Raw genomic sequence first — 20,962 nt, forward strand, 5'->3', positions numbered from 1 at the left:
TTACTAGATTGTAACCTTTTTTTAAAAGTCAAGAATGATGTCTTATATATCCTAGTATTTCTCTAGCATAGTACCTCAATAAATATTTGCTAAATGAATGAGTTAATTAATGAATGCTTTAAGGGACTTTATAGCATATGCTGTAAAAGAAACATAAGTTAAAAAGATTGAATAGAGAAAATGAATTGGAGGCATAGAAAGAGATAAAACCAGGCAGCTGAGATGAGAATAGCCGAAGACTGAAGGAAAAGGCATATAATTGAATTTAGGGGTTGATAGAAGAATGATTGGAAGTAGCAGAGGCATAGTCAGTATGACAAGCCTAGAAAATGAATTGGGAACAATGTAGAGAATGTTTTGGAGAAGGGAGAGCCTGCTAGGCAAATAGAAAAGGAATGTAGACATGACATTTCTAGGAACTGGGAAAAGATTAGGTCATAGGGACAGATTATAACTAGGTGATAGGGACAAGATTGCTTGACTTGGAGTAAGGAAGACCTGAATTTGAGGTCTTACTGACTACACAACCCTGGGCAAGTCACTTATGATCTCTGCCTCAGTTTCCTCATTTATAAAATATAGATGATAATAACACCTACCTCCCAAGGTTATGAGGAATAAATGAGATAAGCATTTTGCAAACCTTAAAGAGCTATATGAATGACAGCTATTAATATTATTGAAGGTACAAAGACAAAAGTGAAAAAATCCCTGCTGGCTAGGAGCTGTCTGGGAACAAAACAACACACAGATAAGAGAACACAAAATATGTACAAAGTAAATACAAAATAATTTTGGAACATGGATCACTAATGATTGGAGTGTTCAGGAGAGTATTCTAGGCATAGGGAGTTCCCTGAGCAAAGACATGGAGGCAAGAATCTAGTTGTTATATGGAAAACTATTTTCATCAGTTTATCAAGTATTTTTAGTTCCAAATTCTCTCTGTCCCTTCACTAATCTCCCATCCACTGAGACACCAAGAAATGATACCATTATAGATATTAAGTCATTCAAAACATATTTCCACATTAAGGAAAAAAATGTTTCAGTCCTTTACAATATGAGTCCATTAGTTCTCTCTCTGTAGGTGGGTCCATTTATGTCAATGGATCATTGTATTGATCAGCATTACTAAGTCTTTCACAGTTGATTCTTTTTAAGATACTGCTGTTCTATATAGATTTTTCTCTTGGTTCTGTTCACTTCACTGTGCATCAGTTTATATAAATCTATCCATATGTTTTTCTTTTTTTCTTTCATTAAACATTTGTCTTTTTAAATTTTGAGTTCTAGATTCTCTTCTTCTACCCCTCCCCTTCACTAAAGAAGGCAATCTGATATTAATTATGTATGTGAAATCCTGCACAACATTCCCATATTAGCTATATCACTAAAAAAAAAGCAAAAGGAAGAAAGAGAATACATTTTGGTCCCTCTTTACCATTAGACCAATTCTTTTTTTAAAAGGTATTCTCTGAAACTAAGCCCTTCATCATTTCTTATAGCACAATAATATTCCAGCAGATTCATATACTGTAACTTGTTCAGCCATTCCTCACTTAATGGGCATCCCTTCTCTTTCCAATTCTTTACTTTACTACCATAAAAATATACTATAAATATTTTTGTACATATAGGTCCTTTTCCTTTATACTTTGATCTCTTTGGGAAAGAGACCTTGAAGTATAAACCTAGTGGCAATTATTTTGTAGATCAAAGACTTTGTACAGTTTTGTAGCTCTTTGAATATAATTCCAAATTGTTACTCAGAATGGTTAGGCTAGTTCATAGCTCCACCAACTGTGCATTAGTGTATCTATTTTCCCCCATCCCCTCTAGCATTTATCATTTTTCCTTTTCTGTCATCTTAGCCATTATAATGAGTGTTCTTCCTTACAACTTCAAACCTTATTCTTTGTCCTCATTATGATCTCCAGTCTCTATATTTTAGTTCTTTCCTAGGCCATCACCCTGCACTGGCTACATTCTCCTCTTCCCTGTTTTATCACCTTAATTAACTAGTTCAATTCTACACTGTCCTTTGAGTCCCTTGCTTTGTTGCCCTACCTCTGATCTTGTCCTGTCAAGCCTCATCCCAGGATCACTTCCTCATTACATCCTTTACCTTTGCTCTTACTTATATGCTGCCAAGTGAAGCTGGAGGAAATCATGAAACTGCTGACTGAGTCCACTGGAAATTTATGCTATGTAATCTTGGGCTCTCACTACAGCAAGGCAATCCTTTTATACTTTCCTAAATGACTCATTATTCTACTCATTACAGTGATTTTTTCCCCATTTTTTGGAAACATTTTTTATCTTTTTATCTTTCTTCTAATCTCCCACACATCCTCTCACCCACATCATCTCAGCTGAGAACCTTACCTCATATTGCCATGAAAAAATTGAAGCCATTCTTAAGAGCTTCTTCTCTCTCCATAACTTAGTGTCTCCCAAATTCCCTCTGCTGTTGCCTCCACTTTTACTCATCCTACATGAGGTGGCCCTTCTTGCGAAAGCAAACCCTTCTATATGCACAGCTGATTCAGTTCTATCCTGTTTTCTCTCATAGATTACCCCCTCTATCATCTTCACTTTCTCACTTATTTTCTTTTTTTTTTAATTTACTAATATTTTACTTTTAACTCAATTACATGAAAATAAAATTTTTTACCTTCATTTTCTTTGTTTGAGCCAAATTCTCGCCCTCTCTTCTTCCCTCCCCTTCCCTCTCCCTGAGATTGCAAGCAACCTGATATAGATTTTACATGTGTAATAGTGTAAAACATCTTTCCATATTATTCTTTTTGTGAAATAGAACTCGAACAAATGAAAGAAAAGTGAAGAAATAAAATGAAATATAGTAAAGTATATCTTTTGGTATGCATTTCAGACTACTTCAATTCTTTCTTTGGAGGTAGATGGCATTTTTCATCATGAGTCCTTGAGGATTTTATTAAATAACTGTTTGACTGTCACTATGTAAATGTTCTCCTGGTTCTGCTCACTTCACTTTGCATTAATTTGTTTAGGTCTTTCAAGCCTTTCTTAAATCATCCTTCATATCATTTCTTATAGTACAGTAGTTACATTACAATCATATACCACAACTTGTTCATTCCTTCCCCAGTTGATAGTCATTTCCTCAGTTTCCAATTCTTTACTGCCACAAAACAAACTGCTAGAAATATCTTTATACAAATAGGTCCTTCCTCCCTTTTTAAATTCTCTTTGGGATATAGACCTAGTAGTGGTATTGTTGGGTCAAAGGGCCCTTAGGGGAGTAATGGCAAACCTTTTAGTGGCCATAATGTTATAAGGAGTTGAAGTTTGAGGAAAGTCATGTCTCTGGGTAGTAAATGTCTCCCTCCCCTAACATTTTTTTTGTCATTTTTGAGGGCAGTAGAAGGAAAAGCATATGAAATCTGCTTTTGACTTATTTAAAGTTATTTGCCAATAAAAGTTGCTCCAGAGGCCTTTGTTAATCATTTATGTCTGATGACTTTCCACTCTTTACTGTGCAAATTTGACATTTATATGAATGACGTGATGTCACTTAGTACCTATGGTACTAAGTCATGGGAAATGACTTTCCTCCACCCAGCATAGCAAACATCAGAAATAACTTCTCTTTCTTATCTTAGCAAACTCTTTCAAAGTTCCCTGTAGCTCTTAGGAATAGAGAGAAATTGAGGTGCTTTCTGTCAAGATGCTATGTGACTGTGGCTTTGAATTGGTAATTTACTGCAGAGAAGCTCTGCACTCAGCTTATTTTTACATTAAGCCTTGCATCAGCGAAGCCCTTAGCTTACCACTTTGACGCAGATTTCTGCGTGGTTCAGCCTCAGGATTTTCTGAGCCACAGCAATGATACCTCTCTGGACAGAGATAAAAGTTTCTACCTTTTTCTGTTCAAAGGGGGAGGGGGTCTCATCAAAGCAGAATGAGTATTCTAGCAGCTGTTTACTTTTCTCTTTTTCTATAACTTTTGCTCTTATTTCTAAGATTGCTTCCTCTGAACTTTGTCCACTCTTGGCTCATCTCTCTCTCTCTTGTGCTCCATCCTTCAACAAGACAGTAATTAGTTGTGAATGTTTACAGATTGTCTGGTAGTGAGCTTGATGTTTGAGTTATCACAATAATGACAGTTGGCTTTAATACTTTGTGATTTTGATTCAGGATCTCAGAATATTGTCTATAAGGTTTTAATGATACTCAACAAGAGTGCAAGGTAATCTGTGGCATTAATTAATTAAGTCTTTGTTGAACACTAAAGAGCTTCTTTCCTAAATATTTATGCACTATTTTTGTTTAAAGTTTCCATTAACTTCAAAATGTATTTGCAAATATCTAAAAGAGAAAAGGGTTCCTTCTATTAAGCTTCAGAAAATTATTGGTATCCTTTGTTTTCAATGATCTACAGATGTAATAACCAATAACAAAGAATTAAAAAGGGGGTGGAGGGTGGGGAGCAGGTCAGGAAAACTAATGAATTTGTCAGTTAAGTCTAACATATACAGTATTTTCCACCTATTTATCCTCTACCTCTACAAAGAAGAATAAGAGGCACATTTTCATATTTCCAATTTGGGGCCAACCTTGAGCTTTATAATTTCACAGCATTCAAAACAATTAAAATCAAATGCTGTGAAATGATAATGACTAAGAGTGTCCATTAGGGCGTACTGACCACAATAGATGATATCCAAAGAGGGATACACTTTCCCTTTGTTCTTCTTGGTTTCTTCTTCTCAAAGCCTACAAAAATGATCCTGTGAATGGAAGGTAGCAATTAGTTAGGCCAGGCGAGGAGCTAGTATCTCACTTTTTAGAGTTAGCACAGTGTTAACACAAACCCAGGGGAGTGAATCTCTGTTTGAAACAGCATTCATTCATTCATTCATTCATTCATTAGTCTTTTTTTAATCTGAAAGGTGGGTTTTAAGGGACATAAGATGCTATTGTCCTCAGTGAATTCAGGCTTCTGTAGGAGGTCTTACTGCTAAAGTTCTCATTCATTTGTTTGAACTAGAGTCCTCTTTCTTTCTCTTTCCCTTCTTTTTCTAACATTTCTGACATTTTGAGTTTAGTTTCCAGTCTTATTTTGCAGTGCAAGCTGCAAAGATGTCAGGTTTTCCTGACTGCTCCTCAGCCTCCTGATTACCCTTTTAAGCGGTGCTGATTGCAGGAAATTGCTGTGGTGCATGGTGGGTGTCACAACAGCACAATGATTAAGACCCGTGTGTGTCATTTACTGGCTGATTGAAATAATCACAGGGAGGGGAGTAGCAGAGGGAAAATTGCTAAATGTGCAGAGGGAGCTGCCACTCTTAATCATTTTTGGCTTAAGCATCTCAAGTTGAGGAGTCAGAAATAATGAGAGGGAGATTTATGTTTTCCATCATTTTGCTTCATTCTCGATCTTTAAGGTAGCTAAGTGAAACTTAACACTGAAGATCATCCTAAGCAGGAAGAACTATTTTTAAATACATACATACATATATACTCATATATATATAGGGTTTCAACCTGAATTTTTTTTTATAAATACAAAAGTATATATTTTTAAGCATTTATTTAATTAATTGAATTAGAATCTTTTTCTATGGTTACATGATTCATGTTTTTTCCCTCCACTTCTCCAATCCCCCCCTCCCAGAGCCCATGAGCTGGTTGCCTTGCTTGGAGGGCACTCTCCTTACCACCACCACCACCACCATCTCCTCCTTCATTTTCCATTTTTTTATTTTTTGGGAAAATAAACCCTTACTTTCTATCTTAATAACAACTCTTAGATGGAAGGGCAAGGGCTAGGCAAACAGGGTTAAGTAACTCACCTAAGATCACACAATCAAAAAATACCTCAGTCTAGATTTGAACCCAAGTCCTCCTGACTGGGCCTGGCTTTCCATCTGCTCTGCCACTGAGCTGCCCCTTTTATTTTCCTTTTAAGAAAATCCCTTATTTCTTTCGAGATATAGCCCAAGAGCCACCTTGTCTAGGAAACCTTTTTTTTTGATCCTGCAACTGCTAGTTCCTTCCTTTACTTTCTCATCTCTAACTGCTCTATATTTATTTTTCTATTCATTCTGCATGTATTAATTATATGTACCTATTAATCTACCTTCATGGAATGTGAACTCATTAAAGGCAAAATTATTTCACTTTCTGTCTTTCTGTCCCCACTGCCTGACATGTGGTAGGTACTTAATGGAGGTATTTTCTCTGTATTTTGTGAATTACCACTTCCTGAGTTAGCAGATCACCAAGATTTAATGAATACAGAACACAGTGTGTTAAAGCTTCTGTAGTCCTATTTGGAGGGCTCACCCTAACAGTCCCTTGTCTCTCTTTCCTTCAGGCACAGAACCCTGGTATTTCTATTTAATTAATGGGTTTCTGAATTTTAATGTGGTCTTTGTATTGGCTCTTCTGGTCTTACCACTAACTTCCCTCATGGAGATCCTGTTGCAGAGATTTCATGGTAAGTGGTAGAATTATAAAAGATGCCAGTCTGCCTGGTGGCAGGAAGACATGTGCCTTAGAAAACATTACCCAGCCTTATTGTTACTCCAGTTGACAGTGTTTACCATGAAGGGAAACTAGAATTCTCTTTGTTTATTCCCTGTGCTCCTTCTCAGGGGAATGGCAGGCTGGTCTGTTTTTGCAGTCTGTATTTGCAAGGCTGCACTATACCTATAGGACCTATCTGAAGGTTTTCTTTATTATATTTCAAGTGAAACCACATCAATAAAAATCTATAGGAACCCACAATGCAAGGGTAATGCATTCATGGCCACACAGCTCTCAGTGACTTCAGGATGGGTCTTACATTTTTACAATTGGGGAAACTTATACACTTTGCTAACCCACCAAACAGAAAAAGGCATTTGCATGATCTCAGGGGAACACAACCTTTAGAGTCCTTTATCCTATGAGGAATATTTTGTTCAAAGTGTGGGGTATATCTGATAAGACATTGGAGGCAAAAATGTTGGTGAGAATAGCCTCAACCAAATTTTTAAAAAAGTACTCAGTTTCCCCCATAACTGAAGGACCAAATTAGGAGGAGCTACTCCTGAATTTGGTACTTTCATTTGGACTGCCATCCATTTTGGTTATATTGCATTGGAAAAATTTACCTAGTCATGTATTTCTATCTTTCAGCATCTGTTTTGCACCTCCGTGCTGATTCATATTATTAACTTATCAAGTGCTTCTGAATTTCTTTGCCAGTAAAGTTAGACTTAAGCAGAACTTATAAATTGGGAAGAGAATTAATTCTTGATCTGTTTGACTCATTTGGAAGGGTTATGAGGTATTTTTTATGATTCCATTATTGCTTATAAGCATTGACCAGGTTAAAAATGTCAGTTTATAGAGACTTCTGCTTGGGGTAGGAAAACATGAAATCAACCCTAAGGAATACATTTACATTAAAAATATATAAAAGTAAAATCATATTTCAGAAATGATTAGTAGGTTATAAAAGAATTTTCACATATTGAAAAATGTGTTCATTTGTTCTGGGCCATCAGTTAAACTGTGGGAGGATGTTAATCTAAAAAGTAATCTAAGATCTCACAATAATTGTGGAAAATGTTTAAAATAACTGGAGGTGTAGCTTAAGATTTTTTTTATCCTTGAATAGTCAGTCAGCAAGCATTTATTAATGCTGTCTTATGTCCTTTCTGGGACTAAGTAAGATACAAGGAAGGCAAAAGACAATTCCTACTCTCAAGGAGTACCTGGTCAAACGGAAAAGCTCATTTTGGTAAAAGAAAAGTCTTTTGATAAAAGTATATATAAAAGTAGATACATGTAAAAAACTGTAAATTAGGTATTATACAATTATGGTCCTTGATTACAGGCTTGATTCTGTGGGATAAATAACTATGCAGTTTATGCACATGGATGCAGTGGGCAGCAGAGGGCACTGTGTTTATAACCTTTTCATGAAATTCCTGCCGCACTGCTCATTACAACTAATTCAAGCACAGGAGGAGATGCTCTCGCTGTGGGGTTGCAAGCTTATCACTCAGGGCTCATGTACCTAACTGCAGGAACTTTTCAGCAGGGGTTTGGGCCTTAGTGATCATTAAATCCCTTTAGTACTTGCACATGCTTTCTTTTTGAAATTTTGGTTCCAGTTAGGGATTTGGAATTGAAGGGTATTGTAGGAAGGAAATAGAAGAAGCTTGATCAGGGTTGTTTTTGTTCTTGCTTTTCAGCAAGATACTTGTTAGTAGCTGTTTGTGGAAAATATAAAATAGAGTTTTAATGGGTTTGAGAATGCTAGTTCCTCCATCATTTCTTTCCATATTTAACCTGTGGCCAATGACCCTTCTTTACAGTTGTTTGTGTGTAGTTAAAAAAAAAAGGCTGATTGATAAAAGGAGGGAAAGTGTTTTCTAGGACATAGCATATAAATATTCCATTTCATAGGATTTAAACTTAATTTTAGGTTGTGACAAATAATCTCAAGGGCCTCTAGACCCAATAACAGGACCCCTTAGTTGAAAAGGCTTTTCTTTCTCCATCTAAGGTAGAATTCACTTTACCAAAACCCATAAGCCATTTGGGCTTAGTGATTATGTATCCAGTCTCTTTAGAAGCAACAGAATAGGATTCTCTTATTAGCTGGTATTTCCTTGCTGCATGGTCAAGAGGAGTATGAATGTCATGGACCATTTTGTGAGTGGATACAAGGTGGCCAAGAACAGAGCCACATTATCCCAAGTCCAAAGTTGGAGGACATGAAAGCTTCATTGGTTTCATTTTTCCTACTATAGTGAAATATGAAATTGCTTCTTTTCTATTTCTTACAGTTCAGAATTTAGGCCGCCCCTATTGGCTTACTTTGTCTCCAGTGTACATTTGGATCATCATCTTCTTTGCTCAGTCTCACAAAGAGGAAAGATTTCTTTTCCCTATTTATCCTCTAATATGTCTGTGTGGTGCAGTGGCTCTTTCAGCACTTCAGGTGAGTTTCAGGGAAACAAATCCTAAAGTTTCATTTTGAGTTTCTTTATGCTCCATCATAGAAATTTAACAGCAGATTAAAGAATCCCCACTGATCCAATAGTTCATCTGCATAGTGTAATTTACTATACAGGTATTTATATACCTCTGTTTGGTTAGCTATTTGTTATCTTACTTGCTGATGACTTTTTCCATAAATAACTATTCTTTTATTTCAGAACATGCACTGTTTACTTTAAATTCATTTTTTAAGTCACTAAAAGAGAATTAGATCCTGATTAAATTAAATAATTAAAATAAATAATTTTTTAAAAAGCAGAACTAATTGAATCTCTTCTTAAAACATTTGGATTAGAGCAGAATTTTATTCTACATTTTGTGATTAAATCAAATAACTAACCACTGAAGACCGTGGGTGATAAGGACTAAAACTTATATTAAGGACAATTCCTTGATCTCAAAACACTCTTCTACTTTTGTGCATTAAAAAAAATTTTTTTGAGCTGTACCCACCATTTCATGACATCTTCAGATTCCTAGACCTTCCCTACTCCTGCTTCAGATTGAAATTGAAAATAAAATTTCGTTTCCTTAGGCATTTTTAACACTGATATTGCCATTTTGAACACATTTCCCCCCTTCCATTATTCCCTCTTCCCTTCCTTTCTCTCTATCTCTCATTCTTTTTGTCTCTCTCTTTTCCTCCTCTCTTCCTCTCCCATTCTTCTTTTAGTATAAATGAAACAAAAGACTTGTCATAATGATTAGTAGTAGTGTACCTGATTCAAAATAGGAAGACCTTGAAGAAACTACTCATGAACACCTGACAGAATCTATATATTATATAGGAATATATGACCTATGTGTCTTAATATGTTTTTTGTAGTTTGTAAGTGGTCTTGAGATATAATTAAAAGAACTTCCTCGATGTCCTGTCAAATGATTTTTTCTTTTTCCCTCCCTCCCTCCCTCCCTTCCTTCCTCCCTTCCTCCCTCCCTCCTTCCTTCCTCCCTTCCTCCCTCCCTCCCTTCCTCCCTTCCTCCCTCCCTCTCTTCCTCCCTCCCTCCCTCCCTCCCTTCCTTCCTTCCTTCCTTCCTTCCTTCCTTCCGTCATCCTTCCTTCCTTCCGTCATCCTTCCTTCCTTCCTTCCGTCATCCTTCCTTCCTTCCTTCCTTCCTTCCTTCCTTCCTTCCTTCCTTCCTTCCTTCCTTCCTTCCTTCCTTCCTTCCTTCCTTCCTTCCTTCCTTCCTTCCTTCCTTCCCTCCTTCCTTTCCCTCCCTCCTTTCCCTCCCTCCCTCCCTTCCTTCCTTCCCTCCTTCCTTCCTTCCTTCCCTCCTTCCTTTCCCTCCCTCCTTTCCCTCCCTCCCTCCCTCCTTCCCTCCCTCCTTCCTTCCTTCCTTCCTTCCTTCCTTCCTTCCTTCCTTCCTTCCTTCCTTCCTTCCTTCCTTCCTTCCTTCCTTCCTTCCTTCCTTCCTTCCTTCCTTCCTTCCTTCCTTCCCTCCTTCCCTCCTTCCCTCCCTCCCTCCCTCCCTCCCTCCTTCTTTCCTTCCTTCCTTCCTCCCTTCCTCCCTCCCTCCCTCCCTCCTTCCCTCCCTTCCTTCCTTCCTTCCTTCCTTTCTTCCTTCTCTCCCTCCCTCCCTCCCTCCCTTCCTTCCTTTCTTCTCCATCAAAAAAACACCTTTCCTTCTTTCTCCACCCAAAAAAAACCCCTCTGTGGTATGAAAGCAAAACAATTAATATGTTCATTGATTCAAATATTTTTTTAAAAGAAAATTTTCTTGGGGCTAGAGAAATTATTTTCTCCTGTTAAACTACCAAGACACCATAAATATCATCATTCTTTGGTACTAGTGTATAAAAAGCTTTGGAAATATATTCCTTCATTTCTTAGACAGTGGAGTATTTCCATATGTCCTTGGATCTAATACTCTATCAGGTCTTTTATACTTTCCCACTTGGGTGGCAGTTGGGTTTTTATGACACATGTTGTGGGCACATTCGATTTCTTCATCAATAATGTCTCTATATATTTTTTCTCTAGAAATGTTATCACTTCATGTTTCAACGATATCGTCTAGAACATTACACGGTTTCTTCCAATTGGTTGGCTTTAGGGACTGTCTTCCTCTTTGGACTGCTATCTCTGTCTCGATCTGTGGCATTGTTCAGAGGTAAATATTCTAGCAAAGAACTTAAATTAGATCCCTGAAGGATTTCATCTAAGACTTTAGCTGATGAGTGGTAACTTGATATGTTTGCTTCTTATGCTAAGAAGAAACTTCTTGCCTGGGAGGGGAGCTCTATCATCTCTGATAGCTATTGCTTTAATATCAGAGTTTTTTGCCCTTTAGGAGTAATTTGACTTTATGTTAAGAGTAGAGAAGATTGCAAATTCTTTTTAGTATGATTAGCTGTAAATTGTTTATCTGTATACATTTACTTTTTTTAAAAAAGGGGATGGTATTAAATTAAGAAAGTTCTAAAATTGAAGATTCTAATATGAGGCTGAATTCTTATAATATTCTTTCCAGGAATAGCAATTTGCATACATGACATTAAAATGTGATACGAACAACAAAATCCCCAAAAAGGTGAAAAGGAGTAGAGAAAGGCAATAGAGCAAAGAATTTTTACCAAAATAAAGAGAAAATATAATTTATTCATATATACTAGGTTAACATCTGACCCATGGAAAAGGCATTGACCAAGTAGGAATGCCTATGATGAACCTTCAAACTCTTTCTTTGCGTGAAGAATTTCAGTAAGAATTTAATATGGATTACAATTAAATTTTGAATCTTGTTTTGCAGTATATCTCCTTTTCTGCTAATTATTTCAGAGTATCATGGACCCCTTGATTTGTATCCTGAATTCCACCAAATTGCTACTGATCCTGCTATCCACACAGTCCCAGAAGGGAGGCCGGTGAATGTCTGTGTGGGGAAAGAGTGGTACCGATACCCCAGCAGCTTTCTTCTACCTGAGAAGTAAGTTGCATTCTTCTTCTACCACCCAGTTCTTAAATGGAGGGAAAGGAAATGACAGACCTGTTAGTCTATCTTCTTAGTTTTTTGTTTTTATTTTTTGCAACTTTATCCAAAGGTTAGGACCAAGGTCAAGTCTTTATATAGATATTGTGGGCTTCCCAGCAAGAAGTGAATTATTCTGTCTTCACAATCAGTTCACTGGCTTTTCTAGAGCCAATTCATCTATTTATGTGCTTTTCTTTGTCTTATGTCACATAAGATTAGAATCTTTTATTTTAACTTAAAAATCCCAAACTAAAAAAAAATTTTACATATATACAGCAGAACACAAGAAGATATTGTATGAAGTCATATATCACCATTTTATGTTGCTTGCTTTTAAAAAATAGTACATAATTCCCACACATTACTTTTAAAACAGTATTCTTTTTGTCTTACCTTCTAAACTTCATTTGTTCTTTTTGTATTAAAACGAGTTATTTACCTTCTTTTTGGGGGGCATCACTATTGCTCCCTTTCCCTTGCCCCCAAATAAATATATGAAAAAAAGAAAAAAATCTCGTAACATCTAAGCATAGGCAAGCAAAACAAACCCTGAAACTTATGTTAAAAATGTATGGCTTTTTCTGTACCTTGCATCCATTTTCTTTGTCAGGGGGCCTACCACATATTTCATCATGGGAGTTCCCCTAGAGACATGGTTGCTCAGAATGCCTATACTTTGTAAAGTTATTCTTTGTGGTGGTATTGTCCTTGTATAAGTTGTTCTCCTGGTTCTACCCACTTCACTCTGTATCAGTACATACTCCCAGGATTCCCTGAAATAATTTCTTACTGTGCAATAATATGTTATTACACTCATATACTTCAGTTTGTTAAAATATGTCCATTGATGCAAATGTTCTTGATTCTAATCTTGTTATCTCCCTCTTACCCCTTCTCTTTCTCCTTTTTGCTTCAAATAAGAGTGAGGTTTTACTGATTCTCACTTCTTCCACCCTTTCTTCCATATTTATATCAGCATCATGCACCCCAGTTATAAGAAATAGCATGTTCCACCCCTTTCTTCTTTCTTGTAGTAGTGTGCTCTTTGTTTTACCCTTCCTTCTCTACCCTTTCAAACCCTCAGAACAGAACAAATTCATCCCCAGGGCCTCTTTTTTTTCCTACTTCATGGCCTCAGACTTATCCTTGAAAACATTAAAGTTCTCAAAAGTTACTTATTCTTTCCTTCTCTATTAGAGAATCAGCACTATATTATCATACATCTCATCTGAATTGCTCAAATAAATTTACCTTCCTTGGTTTTTGTGAATTCTTGTGCTTTTTCTTAGTTGCTTGCAGCATTTTTTCTGATGTGAGAGTTCTGTATTTTGGTTGACATTGTCAGATTTTTCCTTTTAGAGTGTATTTTAGGAGGTTCTTGTAGATTATTTCTATTTTCACTTTGACATCTGGTTCTAGTAGATCAGGACAGTTTTCATCCCATTTCTTAAAGTGTAGTGCCCAGACTTTGTTTTTCACAATAGTTTTCTTTTTCTTTTTAACTTTTTGTTTTTCAATTGCATTTAGAAACAATCTATTACTCTGGTTTTCTGACATTTTGTGATTCAGATTCTATCACTTATTCCTTTTCTTCTCTAAGTGGTAAGTAGTCTGTTATGGGTTATATCAGTTTTACTATAGTTTTCAAGGAGGTCAGTGATTCTTAAATCATGATTTCTTGATTTGTTTTCTGTCTATTGTTTATTATATGCCCAAATATCTTATATTTTCAGACTTTAACCTAGTATTTCTTGCTTTCTCATGGGGTCATTGCTTTTGTTTAGACTATTCTGGCTTTTAGGCACTTTGTTACCATTTACTATATTTTTTCTTCTAAACTACTTGTTCTTCCATTTCTTTCCTCCTGAACTTTTATTGCATTTTTAACTCTTGCTTTATTTCTTATAGACATTTATGTAGTTTTTATGGAGGATGCATTTTTTTCTTATGAGTCTCTATTTGTGGTTATTAGGGAATTACTATCTCCTTCTAGGATAGATTTTTAGGGACCTCTAGGTTTACATACATTTTTTTTATCCTGGTCAATATACTGTTTGATTCACTCATCTTTTCAGATTTAATTCCTAAATTGGACCTTTGTGGTAGGGCCAGTCTCTCATGGTCAGTCCTGCTTGAACTTATCCTGAGTTCCCTGGGTTCTTGAACAGACTTCTTCCTCAGGTTGGGGTCTTATTTGGTCTTGTAGAAATTTCAAATTTTTGCTGAATTTAGGTATGGGAGTTGAGTGGTCTGGCTCTATTCAGACATTTTGGTCAAAAGTCCAAAGCTAGGCTCCTGGGTGATAGATTAGGCTCTGCATGGAACCTGCTTAAGAGTTAGCTCTTAATGTAGGTTCATTTTTATTTCTGTTCTTAGATTAAACATACCTAGGTCTATCAAAGGCCTACTAACATCAGCTCTTGGAGATGTCTGTAAAAGCAATTTTACTTCTTTAGCTGATATGTACTTCTTGTAATTGTGACTTGGATCTCATTAATAGATCATCCTCCTGTCTATTTTACATGTGATAAAAAGCAATCATAGGCCTATGAATTCCTTTTAACTAACACTGCTAATGCTACCAAGTCATATTAGGGCAAAAAAGAAATGTGAGTGAGGGAAGTATGAGTCATATAACTCTTCTTTTGAGTACTATTTCTAGCAGTTTTACCAGCTGATATCCTATTTTTGATTATACTCATAGACATTGTGGCATAGTAGACCTCAGAATTTAAAGAATCCATAAACTTGAGCTTAAGTCACAGCTCTGACATTTACTTGCTCTGTGACCTTGGACAATTTACTTATAAGCTTCATTTTTCTCATCTGTTAAAAGGAAATGGAGGCCATAGAACTTGAATTCTAATGTTACTTACCTCAGTGAATTATTGTGAGGGAAACACTTTATTAAAACACTCTGTAAATATGAGTAACCACTGCTACTGAGTTAAAATATTTTTGGCAAAACTTTTAACTTTCATACCATGTATTGGTTTCAAGGAAGAAGAGTAGCAAAGGCTAGGCATTTGTGGTTAAGTGACTTGCCCAGGTTCACACAGCTATGATGTGTCTGAGGCCAGATTTGAACCCAGGATGCCCTGTTTTCACGCCTGGCTTTCTATCTGTTGAGCCACCTAGCTTCCCCTTGGAGATATCCTTGATAGAACATTGACTGTATATTTTTGCTCCGTGAGGAAGGAAGAGACTGGGTTTTTGTTTGTTTGTTTTTTTTACCTTTCTCTGTATCTCCATTCTTTAGCAATTCTAGTGCCTAAAACCCAGTAAATGTTTAATAAATGCTTGTTGATATTCTCACACTACAGAATTGTGCTCCTTTAGGCATGTTTTGAATTTGCTTTATTATTGACGTGTGTTCCTTATCCTTGTCTTTGAGTACAAAAATGAGTACAGATTTAGGAACTCCTGCTGCTAATGTTGTTTCATAACTTCTAAGACTACATTATTTCACTGGTAGTCCTTAGGTACATGGAACTAAGAATATGGTGATTAATTTGCAAATTATATTCATGAGATGCAAATAGAATATGTTAAAGGAATGATCTTGAGATGCTAAAGGTAGTGGCCCTGAATTGATTTGTGTTCTCTCTTTTTGCAGTGACACTACCTATTTAGATTTTTAGAATGAAAATCCTAGAGTTATAAGGGATTTCAGAGTTCATCTTGTCCAAACTCCACCTGATGCATGAACTCCTTTTGCAGGAACTTGGACAATGGTTCTCTGTTCTCCATTATTGGGAGGTGGAATGCATTATCTCTCAGAGCAATTCATTCTGCTTTTTTTTTCAACAGCTCTAATTGTTAGAAATGTTTCTCTATATTGAGCCAAAATCTGCCTTCCTTTAGCTTTCACCCACTCTTGAGATTCTGCCCTACGGAGCCAAACAATATAAGTTGAATGCCTTTTATACATGATAGCCTTTCAAACATTTGAAGACAGTTCTTCTCCCAGCTAAAGAGAATCACCAGAATCATCTCAGAGTTGCCAGAGACCTCAGTGGTCATCTGCTCCAGATTTTATCTAAACAATCCCTTCTGCATGTCCAACCTCCACTTGAAAATCTCTAGTGATGGAGGACTTATGCTGTAGAGGCAGTGTGATAGAGCAGACAGGGCATTGGACTCAGAGCCATCAAAGCCTAGATTAAAATTCTGCCTTAGTAGCTTTCTAGCCAAGACCCTGAGCTGGTCATTTAGCTTCTCTGTTCTTCATGTTCCTTATCTTTGAACTGAAGGGATTGGACCTGATGGTCTCTAAGGTTCTTTCTAGCTCTGCAGTCTATGATCCCATTATCTGTCTTATGATTTCTTTAAGCTACCTATTTCACTTTTAGGCTGCACTAATTAGGAAATGTTTTCTTGTATCAAGTTGACATCTTCTTTTCTTCAATTTTGTTCCTGTGGTTCCATCCTTTGGAGCAATAAATAATCCTTTTCCATGTGGCAGTTAAATAATTAGTCAACAAGCATTTATTATCTACTATACATGAAGTACTTTGAAAGCTTCTAGGGATTCAGAAACAAATATGAAAACTTGTCCTGTCCTCAAGATACTTACATTCTAACAATGGAAACAACATATACATACCTACAGAATGAATACAAAATGACAGAGGGAGCTAGTGTCACCAACAGCTGGGAGGATAAGGAAAAGCTCCTTGCAGAAGGAGACATGTGTGTTCAGTCCTAAAAGAATCAGGGATTTAGAGAAGTTAAGGCGAAGAGAGAATGCATTCTGGATATAGGGAAAATCCAATGCAAGGGTATGAAAGCACTTAGTCAATTCAGTTTAATATTAAGTGTTCATCATGTGCCAGAAACTTTGATAAGTGCTAGAGATACTAATAAGAAACAGGAGGACAGGGGGCAGCTAGGTAGCTCAGTAGATTGAGAGTCAGACCCAGAGATGGGAGGTCCTGGGTTCAAATCTGGCCTTAGACACTTCCTAGCTGTGTGACCCTGGGCAAGTCACTTAACCCCCATTGCCTAACCCTTAACACTCTTCTGCCTGGGAACCAATACACAGTATTGATTCCAAGATGGAAGGTAAGGGTTTATATAAAAAAAAAAAAAGAAAAAGAAACAGGAGGACAGCTCCTGTTCTCGAGGAGCTTACAATCTAATGGGGGTAGAGACAACATACAAGAAGAAACTGAAAAGTAGGGGAACATCAGAGAGTACCTGGCATGGGGGCATCATGCTCAAAGACGGTCAAACGAAACAGAGGTGCTGATGGAAAGAGGAATGCATGTTGGACTTCAGTGACCTATTAGCCCTTTTTTATTCTGTTCCTAGATTGAAAATTTTTCAACCTTCTAGTGATCAATTATTATATTCTTGGCACTCTGGGCAGCAATCCTATCCATTCTTTGATCTTACCCTTACTCCCAGTATACCCTTTTTGGGACCTTCCCATCCATTGCCAACCTCAAACTGTTTTGATATTTAGCATTCTTAACATGAGTCTTTTCTCCTTCTTTGTATTTATCCTTAGTCTTCTGCTTTTGCTACCATCTTCTCTCCATATCTGTTTAAAATCTAAGTAGGAGAGATATCATGGTATAGGAATAGAATCCCAACCTCAGAGTCAGGGAGATATTGGTTCAAGACCCACCTCCAACTTATCCTGACTGTGTGACTCTGAGAAAGCCATTTAGCCTCTCAGTGCCCCAGGCAACTCTCTAAGGCTGTAAGTTGCATAGCAGATCCTGGTCTCTGTTGGTGGATGGGCCCCAGGAATTGTTCCCTATACTAGTGAAATCACAGGCCCCATTTTTTCCCTCAAAACCCTTCTCTCCCAGCTTCCTTTTCTTATCTATAACAAACTTGAAGATTATAAGGTTGCTTCTTTCTTCTTTTTTACCTCAGCAACCAATTTCTTCTTATAAATCACAACAAGATCTAGAAGAACGTTTCCACTAGTTATTTCTACCATCTTTTGACTAGTGAAATGCTCATTAAGGCAATTGAAGAGTTTATTTGCTACTCAGCTATTAACTCAGAAAGAACTCCAACAGATAATTCAATAAGTTGAAGCCCTCCATCATTGTTGTATCTTCACTAGTATATTGTGTACCTCTGACAGCTCCATGATATTTTTCTCAGATTCATCATCCATTTCTTCTTCCTATTGAGTGTCCTTTTTTGTACTCATTGCAATGTTTTCTTTTTATTTTTCTATTGATCCTTACCTAGATGTAGCTGCCACATTTCCTTTAAGTTTGTGTATTTTCTCATTGTAATTTGTGCTTTTAAATATACAGTGCCAGAGAGAGAGAGAAAGAGAGAGAGAGAGAGAGAGAGAGAGAGAGAGAGAGAGAGAGAGAGAGAGAGAGAGAGAGAGAGAGAGAGAGAGAGAGAGAGAGGGGGGGGGGGGGGGGGGGGGGGGGGGGGGGGGGGGGGGGGGGGGGGGGGTGGAGGCGTGGGAAGAGGGGGAGAGGGAAGAGAGAGAGGGAGAGAAGAGAGAGCGGGGAGAATAGGCTTAAATACCCACTCTGCTTAGGCTGGGCCAAAGGCCCAAGCCCTTAGATAGCTGAGGCAAAGAAAAGAGATCAGTCCCTATCACTCACATGATCAAAATGGAGAAACAGTCTGAGGGCTCCTCCACTCCAAGCACCAGGCTCCAACCACCACACACTCTTCCACCCAGGAAGTTCCAGCACTCCTGAGCTCTCCTCTACCTTACTTCCTGTGTCTCACCTGTGCCAATGGTGGCTCTAGTTTAACCCAGGACCGCCCAGAGGTCTGTCCCCTTTGCACATGTCTGTTGTAATATTTATTGGGAATGGAAATAGGATTGGAAAAATGGGAATAAATGGGAGGTTTGTAGCAGGGGAGAGAGGGTATATTGCTTGGAGAGGCAAGGGAGGGAGATGCCCCCTGCTGAGAGGAAGCCGCAGGGGTCCGATAAGGACTCTTTGTCCTGGAATGATTGAGCTGAAGTTCAGTTCCCTCTATGACCAGAAAAGATAGTCCACTTATCTGACTGTGAATTCCAGTAATATAAAGTTTAATAACCCATTGGGATTAGAGTTTTTTCCTCAGCTTCAGAGTATAGGGCCAGGCCCCAGAGGCTGGCGGAGAGTTTGTCCCACTCCCGTCTACTCTCGTTGTTCTAATTCAGAATCTTAGCAGTACACAGAAAGCAAACAAGAACAATTCTAACCTTTAGAAGCCTGTGCCTTTGGACTGAACCAAGAAGAGCATGCCACTCCAGACTGGGCTGAACAAGCTCCTCTCTCCTCCAACACACCAGGACCCCAGTCCCACCCGGCAGGAAGGAAGTGCTAGTCACAACACCCAACTGCCACTCCCAGTTGGGCCCTTCCCCCACAAACTGTCAGTCTTGTTTCCTTTCCACACTGTTGAAGGCCATATTCTCAAATAATTAAATCTTGAGCTTTGCTGCAGCCCTTTCTAAATCCTGTTACCTTGAGCAGGGTGGAGATTGTAGTTTCCAGGACCTGATTCTATCATTCCAAGTATCTCTATTGTTATTGATCAGGAAATAGCCAAATCCCATCCTCTAAAGGATGGTTTGAACAGGGTTGAGTAGTTTTGAAATTCACAGTTGTCAGCCTAAACTGTAGTAACCAGAATTGGCCATGGCACATCATATTCAGTCTGATCATTGCTAGACACAGTAGGAATGATTATTTTCCCCAACTGAAATCTTTTTACTTGATTCTTTTTGCTTACTTAAAATAAATGTCACAATGTATTTCTATTGTGTTTTCCTTATTTTTTTATATTTGTGTTTCTGGCAGTTGGCAACTCCAATTCATTCCATCAGAGTTCAGGGGACAGTTGCCGAAACCTTTTGCCCAGGGACCAATGGCCACACGGATTGTTCCCAAAGACATGAATGACCAGAACCAAGAAGAACCATCCAGATATGTAAGGGCAACATTTTCCTTTTCCTCCTTTGAAAGGAGTTGTACTCCTAATGTCCGACTGTTTATAAAATGGAGATTTCTTAGCCTGCAGACTTATTATACAAAGAAACCTTCATTGTGTAAACATCATCACTTTGTTTTCAATCTGTCTTGTTCCTCACTTTATTATTTGCAAAACATATAGCTTAGTCTTTTATCTTGGTTGAATAAGAAGCTTTTTCACTTTCTTCTCGGAGAAATCTTTTACTTTTTTTGAATCCTGAAACTCTTATGTTATCCTTTTGTCTATTAAAAGGAATTTGAGACCTTTAGGTTTTAGATTCTGCTTTTGACTTACTATAATTGTGCTCTAATTTGGGCATATTGAATTGTCATTGAATGTTGTTTTCATGGTGGCTTCTCTGGGACACTACATCGTTGTTTTATTAAACTTCCTCTTATTTTGGTGCATGATAGGCATTCTCTTTTATTTTATTTCCATTTGGAAGATGACATGTTTGACATTATTATTGATATGCTCTAGGTTATATGGAGATTAGGTTTTACCTGTTTTTTAGAACAGGAGTTCTTAACTCCTGTTGTGTCATGGACCCTTTTGGCAATCTCGTGAAGCCTGTGAATAAAATAAATAGGATTACAAAGAATACTGGTAATATAGTTATCACAATATTTTAAAAGTTCACTGACTCCAGGTTTGGAACTATTGGCATAAAGCCTGTACCCAGTCTCTTATCTCTAAAATGTTGACTGAAGGAAGCATGGATAACAGATAGAATTGCATATTTAAAAAAAATAAGCTAGACTTATTGTCCCTGTGACTTATCCATGTCTTTATGATTTAAGTTTTTGGGTTTTGTTTTTTTTTTTGAAAAATTTTCTTTTGATTTCTGTGGCTCATAGTCTCAACTGGTGAGAAGTATTCCCTAAGCACAGGCTACTCACATTGGGCTTTTGTAAGGCAGAAGAGACATCTGATGTCTTACTATTGAATTCTACACAATGATTCATTTTTCCAAATTAGCTCTTAAATT

At 37.4% G+C, this 20,962-nt stretch overlaps 1 protein-coding gene across 2 annotated transcripts in view; it reads left to right on the forward strand.

Moving 5' to 3' along the window:
• The window catches only part of ALG9 (ALG9 alpha-1,2-mannosyltransferase), a 119,062-nt gene that overhangs the window by 26,909 nt on the left and 71,191 nt on the right, over window positions 1-20,962 (forward strand). The window contains exons 9-13 of one of the 2 annotated variants that reach the window (XM_003341222.4): window positions 6,365-6,487; window positions 8,832-8,986; window positions 11,028-11,157; window positions 11,826-11,973; window positions 19,803-19,932. In XM_003341222.4, coding sequence (XP_003341270.3) covers window positions 6,365-6,487; window positions 8,832-8,986; window positions 11,028-11,157; window positions 11,826-11,973; window positions 19,803-19,932 — 686 coding nt within the window. The remainder of the gene's footprint in view (window positions 1-6,364; window positions 6,488-8,831; window positions 8,987-11,027; window positions 11,158-11,825; window positions 11,974-19,802; window positions 19,933-20,962) is intronic. The other variant, XM_056794414.1, reaches the window with a different exon arrangement.

Source organism: Monodelphis domestica, chromosome 4 (genome assembly GCF_027887165.1).
Source record: "Monodelphis domestica isolate mMonDom1 chromosome 4, mMonDom1.pri, whole genome shotgun sequence".
In the NCBI taxonomy this organism is placed as follows: Eukaryota; Metazoa; Chordata; class Mammalia; order Didelphimorphia; family Didelphidae; genus Monodelphis; species Monodelphis domestica.